We start from the raw sequence: 13,577 nt of genomic DNA on the forward strand, positions 1-13,577 counted from the left end.
AAATAACCTGCTGCTTTTCTTTAAATGACAGAGTTTACAGTAAAAATTAATAACATGACGTCATTACTATCGTTGTTTGCAAAGTTAACGCGCCAAGAAATGAAGCAAGATTCTGGTTGGTGCTGGTTGGTATTTTTTTGCGTTTGTGTAAACATGTTTCTGGTATTTGGTGTACATTACACTTATGGGGTCTTGTTTCCTAGTATTTTAAAAGAATTTAACCAAGGGCAAGGTAAAACAGGTAAAACTTAAACCTTCCGATTAAGAAAATAAACTATTTTAATTAAAAATTTAAATATTGTTAATTTAATATTATCAGTTTTTAATTGATTATGAATTATTGTTTTTATATATCAGTTTTTATATTATCAGATTTTATATTTTCAGTTTTTAATTGATTAAAAATTATTGTCAATTTGATATTAGCAGTTTACTTATTTGCAAACTAATTTTTTTAATTGATTAATTAAGCGCTTTAACTATTGACATGAAAATTTAATATATTATGACATGAAACTATAAACTACCTGGAAAAACGGAGATTTAAAAAAAAGTTGTATTTTAAAATTTGAACTCTGTTACAATGCGTTTTTTAAAATAGTTTTTTTTAAGTAATTGCTAACACTTTTCTCCCCATTCTCCCCATTCTCCCCATTCTCCCCATTCTCCCCATTCTCCCCATAAAATTACAATAGAAATAGTCTTTATATATTAAAAGTTTAGATGGTTTCCTGACTATATATATATTTGAATCAAAATGCATTATCAAATAAATCCTTTAAACTGTTAAAAAATTTTATTATAATCCGCATTAAAAATAAAAATGTATTTACCAGGGAGTATTCAAAAAATTTATAAAATTTATTCTGTCTTTTTTGTATTTTGTTAAATTGATGTTATTTTTCTTCATTTTGATGTTTATTCATCTATGGGTATAGTTTAACAATTTAGAGAGAAAAAAAAAACGTCATACTATGGTGTCGGTGAAGGGAAAAAATATAAAATGATATTGAAAGATATCGTACGAGGTTGAGGAGAAAATCAAGTAAGTAAATAAGTTTTATCATTTTTTAAGATAAAGCTTAAACGAGCTTTGATGAAAAAACTCACAAATCTCCGTTAAAGGTTTTAACATTTAGTCTTTAAGGCATAAAATATGCAATCAATGCGTCAATTTATATCCATAATATGCTGGCAATAAGCATACCTGTTCTCAGGAACAATTTATAAATAAAATGAGGGGAAAGGGAAAAAAGAAAAGAAAAAAGTTTCTTAAGTTGACTGAAACGTGTTAAATGCTGTCTAGCCGACTATATTTCTGAATAAATCAAATATATGTTGAATATGACCTTCTTCAGGAGGAAAAAAAATAATAATATAAATAAATAGATTTAAAAAAAACAAACAATATAAATAAAAAAATACTTAAAATTGATAAGTGAGGTTATGCAGTTTTTGGATAAAGTTAAGAAAATTGAGTTAAGTTACCATTAAAAATCTTTAGGGGTTTCACAAAATATTTTGTCAAACTCGGAACTTCTTGCTTATGAAGCAAACGCTTTACCTCCACCAGAGGCTATTGTACAAATAAAATGAGGGGGGGGAGGGGCGAATCCTTAAAAAGTACCGTCTGGCTCCTTAAATAAAAAAAAAAAGGTCTTCAAAAAGCCTCTAACCTCCGCACCTCTAATACTTTGCAGTTGCTTATTTTTGTAAAAACGTTTGAGTTTTTTGTTTAAGTTTTTATGTTAGTTTGAACCATTAAACGACAGAAAAAACGCAAAAATTTTTTTATTACATTTTAAAAAAAGCAACCCGTTTTAAAATATAAAATTTAGAAATATAATAAAAATTTACATGATCAGTATTAAGAAATTAGTAAATGATCAGTAAAAAGAACTTGGGGCCGTAAGTTCTTGACGACGAGAACCGTTAAAAACATTACTGTTAAAATATTCTCAAAATAAATAAATTTACAATGAAAAATAAGAAATTAAAAAACTCAAGCTTTCAAGCTATTACACAAGTGGATAAAAAATAAATTAGAAATAATAACATAACAACAACAACAATAAGAACAACAACAACAGTAACAACAACAACAACAACAACAACAACAACAACAACAACAACAACAATAACAATAACAACAACAATAACAATAACAACAACAACAACGACAACAACAAGCTATTTATTTTCTGTAAATTATTTTTACAATAGTATTAATAACAATGAAAATAATGATTATAACAATAAAAATAGTAATAATAACAATAATGTATAATAATAATATAAGATAACAAAATTAATACAAATTATTGTAATAAAAATAATAAGTATGTTTACAATAATTACAATTAAAAAAAAATAAATAGTAATAAACATCATAATGGTCAGGGGCGGATCCAGCATTTTTTGGTCTTTGAGATATGGAGCAAACTCCAAACATTTATATGTTTATACTTATATCAAATAAGGATGCTTTTCAAAAAGTTGCAATGATTGGAGCCTGGGAACAAAAAAGCCCCAAAACTTTTCTTAATTTGACATAAGTATAAATATATAAATGTTTAGAGTTAGCTCCATGTCTGGTAGTTAGATATATCGACGACCAAAAAATGCTGATTCCGCCCCTAGTAGCCATAAGCATAAAAATATTTATAATAATAAATTAATCATTTATTAGGATATTGTCACTCCTATAGAAATCCGATCAAAGAAGTGACGCCAATTTTTAAATATTATTATTAATAATAATAAACAATGATATACATTGAAACACATGGACCGTAAACACATAGATTAAAGCACATTGAACATACATTAAAAATAAACATGTAGAAATCATAATTTGCAGATTATAATAATAATATAAAAAGAAAAAAATAAACAAACAAAAAGTACTGATGATAAATGTAGTAATAACGAAAAGAAAATTAAAAGAATATTTAATACTATGGATAATAATGTCTAAAAGTTAGAATAAAATATTTTTCAGAATTTTTCTAGTTTTGTTTAAGATTTTAGGACGTAGGAGGTATTTTAGGACGTAGGTTTTATGTGATGATGGTATATTTAGTTTTCCATTGTATATATTTTTAGTAGAGTAGAACATAACAAAAATGAAAAAAAAGTTTCGTTATAAATATAAACATGAATTATACAGTTTAACTACAATAATTAAAATAATTAAAAAAAAGCAATATATAAAAAATAACAATTAACAAACTAACTATAGTAAATTTTCATTTTTAATGCAGATTATAATATATCACGTGACAATTCCATGTCAGATTTTCAGAAATATACACACCAAGAAAGTAGGTATCTGGTGCTTTTTTAAAATTTTATTATCGATAAAAAGAGGTGGCATCACAAAAAACATTTTATATTATAAAATGTTATTTGTGATTAGGGTGAAAAAAAACTCTATTTTGTTTTGTTAATATTAAAAAACAATTTATTTGACTTAAACCAATCAGAAACACTTACTTATTTTATATATATATATATATATATATATATATATATATATATATATATATATATATATATATATATATATATATATATATATATATATATATATATATATATATATATATATCATTTCTTATGTCATAAATCGATAAACTTTCTCAAAAGTAATGAAATTGGGTGTTATTTTGATGAATTTTCAAAAAAGGTCACACACAACACGATATTTTAAAAATGGTATATAAGTGATATTTGAAGGCAGTAGCATTATGACTTTCTGAAGACTAGAATTTTCTTGAATCATATGAAACTTTCTAGAATTTCCTGGAATGTTTTTAGAAATCTTTAAAACTTTCTAGGATTTTCTGGAGATTTCTAGAAGTTTATGGAAATTAATAAAATTAGATTATATAAGCTGCCTGATTGAGCAACACTAATAACTATATATGGATCTGTATTCGACAGTTGGCAATCATGATATAAAAGCACAAAAGCACTTATATTTATTATCATAGCCTTTCAGAAATATATTCAGGTATTATCTTCAACCATATTGTCTTATAATAATAGTACTTCCACTGAAGGAAACAAGACAATCTGGATAAAGAACCTCGTACAATTTTGTGAGTCATATAAAAAGAAGAACTATTTCACTAAAAGAATAATAACTGGAAGATAACAGCTGAATGCCACTCAAAATTCAAATTGTTGGTCGCTATCAGAAACAGATAGCGACCAACAATTTAGATTTTGATAATGATGGAAGATCAATCATTTTGATGGATTTCATTAAAGACTTAATCAGATTTAATGAAAGAATCGACCAAAGGAAAACGAGAATGCATAAAGCGAATTGAGAAAGAAGTAACGAGTTTACGGTAAAAAAGAATTAAACTTTACACATTTATTAATTCAAGTCGTACAGGCAAAACTGGATAAAGTGCTGAAGGTGTGCGATAAATGTGTAAAACAAAGTTAATATGATGCATTAAATGAAGTTTTTGACAAAAAAGATCGCGAACGACTCTGCAGTCAGGACAAAAGATTGTATTATCTTCAAATTAAAAGCATAGGACAGGTCGGGAATACAACTGGAAAGGCTGCTAGTTCAAAAACTATCCGTCCATTCAAAAGAAGAATTGTTCGAAATTTTATCTATACGCATGAATGGTAAATTCTAATTTTTGGTTAGTGGGTGACCTTTTTTAACCAGAAAATTGAATTAATATTATTTCATTACTTCTATGCAACTATTTATTGATTTATCGATTATCGATGACCCAAAAACATGTTTATATGTATGTACGTATACACACACACGTGTACACACACACACGCACACACACACACACACACACACACGCACACGCACACACACACACACACACACACACACACACATATATATATATATGTATATATATACATACATATAAAGAGAGATAAAGACACTCACATTTATTATTATATTATTTATGTGTAGCTTGGGCAGGATCTTTAGCATCCGGACTTCTTTTTCTATCTTCAATTGTTGCTATTAAGTTATGCGAAGTGACAAGTATAACGTTTACATGCATACTTGGCTCCTTACTAAGTGGAACTGGTATTATAATGATATCTGTTGTTTCAAATTTTGAATGGCTTTATTTGGTATATGGAGTTTTTTTTGGAGTAGGATCAAGCTTTTTATATACCCCCGGTTTAGTTATTATTGCTCAGTGGTTTAAAAAATATCAGACTATAACTACAGGGATAGCTGCTGCCGCTGCCCCATTTGGTGCAGTTGTATTAAGTCCTCTGATTCAGTATATGATAATTATAAATGGACTAAAAAGTACAATAAAAGCTGGGGGTCTTGTATATTTAATTATTTCATTAATGTGTTCGTTATCATACCAGCCGTTAGTATCCTACAGTAGAAAAAAAAATGACAGTCTTTTTAAAAGTGAGAGAGAATCAATGAAGTTCAAACTGGATTTTGCGCTTTTTAAAAAAAAGACTTACTGTCTGTTTCTTGTTTGTATGATGGTAACCAATTTCTCGTATTACATACCTATTGTTTTTTTGGTGAGTTTATATTACACTAGAATCCCGTTAACTCGGATCTTGTATAAGTCGGACTTTTATTAAGTCGGACAAATTTTCAATTCCTCTTGAATTCTCAATACATACCAAAAGCTTCGCTTAACTCGGACATTCCCGGACAAGTCGGACAAAATATATATGCTCGTTCAGAGTCCGAGTTAACGGGATTCTACAGTAGTTTCTTACAGTTAAATATAAAAATGTTTGTGCTTTTGTATAATTTTAAATGTTTATTAAAATTTTTTACCCCATCAAGATCGTCAAAAAATTTTTAATCACAATATCATTAACAACATCATCAAAAAAATATAATATAATTTTTTGATTACTTTTTTTTAGGTTAGCTATGCGGAGCAAATAGGTTCCAGCCCTCCTAACGCCAGTTTATTAATAACCGTTTGGTCAGTAAGCAGCATAATAGGAAGAATAGCTTTTGGAAAGTTTGTCTCGTATAAAAAAAAACAAATTTTAAATATTTATCAGTATGCTATGTTTTTCAGTGCAACAGTTAGCTTGGTGACCATGTTTGCAACGAAGTATTGGCATTTAGTTTGTTATGTTGTTCTATATGGACTTTTAGATGGTTCCTTTATTGGTTTGATTTCATTGGTCACCATGGAAATTGTTGGAGTCAAACAATTACCTCAGGGATATGGAATTATGCTGACTTCAATAGGATTTCCTATTGCCTTAGGGCCAACCCTAACTGGTAATTTATTTTTAAAAGTATTCTTGCAATTTTTTTTGTTTCAATTTATTTGTTGTTTAATTTTTTCTATTTTACTTAACTAATAACAGGTTATATTAATGACAAAAAAATCCTTCCTCCGAACTTCATGTTTGTTTTTGCTGCTGTTCCGTTTTTTATTGGTTCGATCATTATGTTCTGGATAATTAAATGGAACAAAAAAGAACATTCGCTTGAAGCAGAAATGCTCAAAACTGACGAGGAGAGTATCGTTACATTTGGAAAAGAAATCCAAAAAAAGTAAAGATTAATGACGACAAAAATTTAAGGTCGACAGTAACGAAATTTAAAAAAAAATCGTCATTTAGTATTTAATTCATATTTAATGTTAACGTCCTTGCAGTGATTTTAACTATTTGACAAACTGAAGGCGGTTATACTAACTTGAGAAATTTGCTGCAGTTTTTGACAAGCTTTCAGCAACTTAAACCATTTGACAAGCTATCGGCAATTTTGATTTTTTCATTTTGACAAGTACTCGACAGTTTAATTTGTTTGACTCGCAAGTACAAAATAAACTTATTCCTTAGAAATTACGATTTAAAAAAAGTATATTTGCAAAGCCAGTTAGTTATTTTAAACTTTACTTTTAAGCTGATGAGGCTGTTCAGTGGAGTTGTTGGTAAGAAAGTTCAGTGATGGATCTAGGGAGCGATGGGGAGTATGCATCCCCCCACCAAAATCCGTCACTGAAAAAGTTAATGCCCTCTTACTCTGGTATTGACAAAATTTTATAAACTTTTTTTGTTGATGCTGTTTTGTAAAAATTATATCGTATACGTTCATTAACCCCTCACTAAAATTTAAATCAGCGACCCCACTGACGTAAGATTTAGGACAACGTCAATTTCTGACTCCACCAAATGTTTTATTTTTTTCTATAACATATTTTCAAATTTTAGTCAGAACATTATTTTTCTGTTTACTATATAGTTTGGAGCAATTAAAAATAAATTGTGTTTGTGTTAAATACATAAATATGTATGTATGTATGTATGTATGTATGTATGTATGTATGTATGTATGTATGTATGTATGTATGTATGTATGTATGTATGTATGTATGTATGTATGTATGTATGTATGTATGTATTTATGTATGTATGTATGTATGTATGTATGTATGTATGTATGTATGTATGTATGTATGTATGTATGTATGTATGTATGTATGTATGTATGTATGTATGTATGTATGTATGTATGTATGTATGTATGTATGTATGTATGTATGTATGTATGTATGTATGTATGTATGTATGTATGTATGTATGTATGTATGTATGTATGTATGTATGTATGTATGTATGTATGTATGTATGTATGTATGTATGTATGTATGTATGTATGTATGTATGTATGTACGTATCAAAACACACACATATAAATATATATTTACATAGATATAAATATAGATATTTAATTACAAATTTGAATTTGTTTTAATCCATTTATATTAGCTGTAAAAATAAAATAAAATAAAATATAAAAAGTCAAAACTTTGAATTAGTTAGCGTATATGTATAAATATAAATTTTAAATGAAAGCTATCATTTAGTTACTATAATTTACAAAACTAAAAATTGTTTAAATTCTAAAAAAATGTTTGATGGCACAACTCGTGCGCAACATTCCTAAACCAAATAGTGATAAAAAATAAAATAAAGACTGTTTCCGTTTACATAATTCAACTACGCCAAAGTTACGAGATAATTTTTTTTGTTATAATGCAAATATTTCGTATCATATTTGATACAAAAGCTGAAAAGTTATTATTGTTTCAAATCATCAAATCTAAAACTACGAAATCATGTTAAAAATCAATCAAGAATAAATATTGACGCAACTGATTAAATATGTTTTAAATATGTTTTCTAAGAATTATTTCTGAAGAAAATTTCTTAAAAAAATTCTCAGAATTTCAAATCGCTCAAAATCCGAAACAAAAAAACGTTGATATTTTTCAAAAATACACAAATTGCACACAGAAAGTTTCAACCGATTATATTAGTAAGATTTTTTTTTCAACAATTATATTAGTAAGATTTTTTGTTTGGTTGTTTGATAGTCAAGAATTGAAAATTATTTTGAAATAGTTTTTTTATCAGAAAATCATTTGAAATAAGTTTTACCGATTATTTATATAAATCTCTATTAAAAGTATTAAACATATTGATCATTTGATGATAGCTAATAATGCGAATTCCTAATTAATTATACATCACACATCGTACTTTCAAAGTTTTTGATTTTTAATTTGTCGGATAATTTTTATGGTGCCACTATACGTGAATAATTGAAGAAAAAAATTTAAAAAAAAAAAATTTTTACCTAAGCGGGATTGCAGTTTTCGGAAAGATAAAATTGATCATTTATGCAAAGGGGGTTAAAATTTTTGAATTATTGAAATCTGAAACTTTTAAGGTTTTTTTAAATTACTATATATATATATCCATATGCTATGAAACGAGAATAATTTTTCTGAAAAATAAATACATTAGTGGGGTAAAGTACGTTAAAAGATTAAAATAAATATAATAAGACATAAGGCCGGGTGAATAAAAATGAGCAATTGCTTTTACTCAGTAATTGCTCAGCTTTACATGAATAAAAACTTAAGGAATTTTGCTCAAATTTTTATTCACGTAAAGTAAAGCAATTTACTCAGTAATCGGTCAGCTTTACGCGAATAAAAACTTAAGCCAAATTGCTCAAATTTTTATTCACGTAAAGCAGACCAAGTACTGAGTAAAAGCAATTGCTCATTTTTATTCACCCGGCTTAAAGTTAAACAATAGTTTACTCAGTAATTGCTCAGCTTTACGTAAATAAAAACTTAATCAAAACTGATTAGGTTTTTATTCACGTAAAACTGACCAATTACTGAGTAAAAGCAATTGCTCATTTTTATTCACTCGGCCTATACATATTTAAAACAATAAGACTTTCATTGTTTGAATGACGTCATTTAAAGTTCAGACTACAACTATAGTAACTATTTATAATTAAATGATAAAATATAAATCTTTGGGGGATTTTACAAACAAAATAATAGGATCAGGAAGCGATGGAGTAATTGGAATAGTTGTCTGAGATAATTAGAGGCTCTGGCTATCTATCTAAGATAATTAGAGAATAGTTTGAGGTAATTAGATAATTATAGATAATTAGAACACAAGAATCTGGAATAGTTAACCAGGACAATTATGGAATATCTATATATATATATATATATATATATATATATATATATATATATATATATATATATATATATATATATATTATATATATATATATATATGAATATATTAGATGAAGAAACGATATTAAGATTCACAATTAAGACAATTAAATTAAATAAAAATTAATTATTTTAAAGATATAAGGAAAACTTTGCACTAAAGGCAATCTATATGTTGTGACAAACCATCTGCTAAAGCTAACATTTTTATACTTTGCTTTAAGTAGTAGTTTCATTTTTTTTGCCGTTAAGAATATATACAACGTACAAATATTACAAAAGGAAATGGCAGGAGCAAGAAGAAGGCATCAATTAGCCTTATCACCGAGCCCCATTACAATCGCATTTTACAAGTCCGTAAAATACTAAAAAATCTTTACAAAACGCAAGTATAAGAGGTTAAGAAACAAAAAAGTATTAAAAATAAAAGTAAACTTTGTTTGATAATATGTTAAGAAAGATATAAAATATATAAATATATATGTGTACAGTGGTTTTTTGATCTTTGAGATAGCTAAAAAATTAAAAATTATGACCATATAAAAATTACAACCCTCTCAAATTGAGGGGGGTTTAAGCTTTATATGGTCATAATTTTTGAACGCTGAGAGATAATACTATGAAACTTAAAAATTATCAATGAATATAAGTCTAGTTGAGAATAGTACAAAAAATATTTTATTAACTTGTTGCTCTCACGTTTGGGGCAGGTGTTGCAAAAATTTTGGGGCTTTTTTGTTCCCAGCCTCCAATCATCGCAATTTTTTGCAAACTCTCATTATTAGACATAAGTATAAACATATAAATGTTTGGAGTTAGCTCCATGTCTGGAAGTTAGCTATCTCAAAGATCAAAAAATGCTGGATCCGCCACTGGTGTATATACATACACACAAACGCACATTACACATACACACACACACACACACACACACACACACACACACACACACACACACACACACACACACATATATATATACATATGTATGTATATATATATATATATATATATATATATATATATATATATATATATATATATATATATATATATATATATATATATATATATATATATATATATATATATATATATATATATATATATATATATATATATATATATATATATATATATATACATATTGCCTCGTATTGTCGTTTTTATAATAAAATGAATAAAATTCCATCCACAACAACATAAAATATACAAAAGTGTCAAAAATAAAATAAATATAAGATAATTTACAAAATGATACTGCATGTTTAGATTGAATGAAACAAAAAAATAAAACTTTTTAAACTTTAAGACTAAACATTCAAAAGTAAACATTTTTAAAGAAGTGTGATTAAGAATTTGATATTCATAATATTAATAGTTAATTTTCTTCTTATTTTTTAGATTTTTTGGTAGTTAACATGTTAAAGTTGTTTAAGTTAATGTATCATTATAAATTTATTTTGATAACTTCTAAAAAAGACTGGCAATATTTAGAACATTAAAATCCATATTTACTAAATGATATTTTAAATATAGCTTTGAATTGCGGAAGTGTTTGTTTTTTATTATGAACAATCTATTTAAAACTTTTCCCCGATACTGAATAGAATAAGAACATAACTTTAGATTAAATTTTGGAGTTACAAAATTGTTTTCAGAAAATCTGGTGGGGTATTTATGGCTTATTTTACTAAAATATTGATTAAATGTTGTTGGAGATAGTTCGTGTTTTGTTTCATACATGAATGGTAAGACTAAATAAGTATTAATTTTGTACACGTTTAATGATCCAAACTTACTTAAAAGTGGCTCGCAAGGCACATTTCTTGTTGCTCCAAATACAATTCTGCAACATGTTTTTGTTTTGAATAAATTTTTTTCAACTTCGTGTAATTTGTGCTTACCCAAACAATATTTTTCTCAGTTAAATAACTACGTTTAAAAGAAAAATATAAATTTTTTAAAGACCTAATGTTAAATGATGGTTTTGATTTATACATTATTGCAATATTTTTGAAAGTTTTCTTTCCAGAGAACTTATATGAGTCTTCCAAGATAAATTTTATCTAAAATAATACCTAAGAAGTTTAAAGGTGTTTGTCAAGTAATATTTATTTTATTTATTTTTAGATCAGGTAATTTTAGGGGATAATTATCTGTTTTATTTTGTTTATGAAATAGTATATACTTAGTTTTTGTTACGTTAAGCGATGGTTTATTACAGACCACGGCCTTCTAAAATAACAGGCCTTGACATCGCGCAAAACGCCGTAAAAACTGAAGGCCGATTAAACTTTCATATTTACTTATATTGATATGTTTTTATATTAGGTAGGGGGTAATGGCAGTCTATGTTTTCTAATAAAAATCTCTAATAAAGAGAGAAATATAAAAGACAGAAATATAAAAGGAAAACCAAAAAATTGTAAAAAGATAATTATATTTTTCGTATTTCAAATTTCATTAAGAATATTAATGTAATATTAAATAGTATCAATAACAAGCAGAACCATAACAATGTATATATCTATATATTTAAGAGATAACTTTTTTTTTTTTTTTTTTTACTTACGGAAACATAACTAAAAGATAACAATAAAAATCACCAACAATAAAAAAACACCAATAAAAATTGATTCATGCAAAAAAAAAAGTTTTTATCAACATATCTCAACGATGTAAATATTTACAAATCCAACATAATGAGAGACATAAAGAGGAAACAAAAAACATCACAAGTAAATAGCATAATAAATTACAAAACTAATTTTCACATAAATTATGATAGCTTTAATATTTTCGTTTTAGATTCTTTGCTACTGCTGGGAGTGGTAATTAGTGAGTAGTTCTTTAGCAAAATATTAGAATATATTCTGCATTGTTTTTAATAATAATAATTGTTAGTGTCACCATAAATCTTTATTTCGCTTTTCTGCACATAGCCAACTATTTAAACTATAGCCACTAAAGTAGATTTTTTAATTGGGCTTTCAAGATCATGCATATTATCCAGCAGTTCTTTTTCATCAGTAGAAATATTTCTAAAACATGTATAACAAGTATGACCATCAACAGGAATGTCAAGTTGTAATATCAATTTAGTATGGTGGATATTAATTTTTTCAATTACAGATTTAGCGTAAAAACTTTTTCAAGTGGATCTGCTGAAAACCAAACTAATAAGACATACTTTACTCCATTACTCAACAAAGTTTCTACAAGCCATAACATGTATGCGCTATTGCATTGCTAGTATCTAGCATAAGCTGTTTTACATGCTTAGCTGTAGGTTTCATAAAATTTGACAGTTCAGCAATATCTCGTAGCAGTTGTAACTGCTGCTCACCAACTGAGTGGATTTCTCCACATAATTCATTTCCGAACCGAATGACAGCGCCAGGTGCTTCGAAATTAACAACATTCCAAAAAAAACTTTTTTAAAATAAGTACAGCCGTACCTTCAAATGCTTTATTTTCAATCTCTGGATGTGTTCTTAATGCAGCTATTGTTTCTTCTTAAAAAATAGACAAACAAAGCTTTACAAACTGTCTCTCGATTGGTTTTGGATAAACTAATTTAGCTGTAAGTTTAGAGAGTTTAAAAAGACTATTGCACTCAGTTTTATATAAAGATTCTAAATCACTCCACTTAGCGAAAGCCAGATCTTTATTGTTCAAAAATTGAAGCTCGCCAATCTTTTTTGTCAACCAATTGTTTTGTATAGATTTTAAGAGATGCCCATAATCATACAATAATATATACATCATATTGTTAACCATGGTTTACTATCAACTGTTTTGAACATTTCAAAAAACCTTTAATTTACATGGTTACCATCAGTAATTATTACAAGTGTCTTACTATTTTCAATGTTATTTATTGTATCAACAATTTGTTGACATTAAACAAACTAAATTCAGAAGAAAGATTTGCAACAGGTAGAGCTCTACATGTTAATTCTGGACCTCCAAAAAGATATTTAATCTGGCCAATGCAGTCGACATACTGCTGTATAG

At 26.8% G+C, this 13,577-nt stretch overlaps 1 protein-coding gene across 1 annotated transcript in view; it reads left to right on the plus strand.

Annotated features, from left to right (window-relative positions):
* Window positions 1–13,577, plus strand: part of LOC101237110 (monocarboxylate transporter 10) — a 24,821-nt gene continuing 11,244 nt past the window's right edge. Inside the window, exons 1-4 of the mRNA XM_065787703.1 lie at window positions 1–241; window positions 4,964–5,547; window positions 5,905–6,274; window positions 6,364–8,323. Coding sequence (XP_065643775.1) covers window positions 25–241; window positions 4,964–5,547; window positions 5,905–6,274; window positions 6,364–6,557 — 1,365 coding nt within the window. The 5' untranslated portion in view covers window positions 1–24 and the 3' untranslated portion in view covers window positions 6,558–8,323. The remainder of the gene's footprint in view (window positions 242–4,963; window positions 5,548–5,904; window positions 6,275–6,363; window positions 8,324–13,577) is intronic.

The sequence above is a fragment of the Hydra vulgaris genome, chromosome 01 (assembly GCF_038396675.1).
Source record: "Hydra vulgaris chromosome 01, alternate assembly HydraT2T_AEP".
Classification (NCBI taxonomy): Eukaryota; Metazoa; Cnidaria; class Hydrozoa; order Anthoathecata; family Hydridae; genus Hydra; species Hydra vulgaris.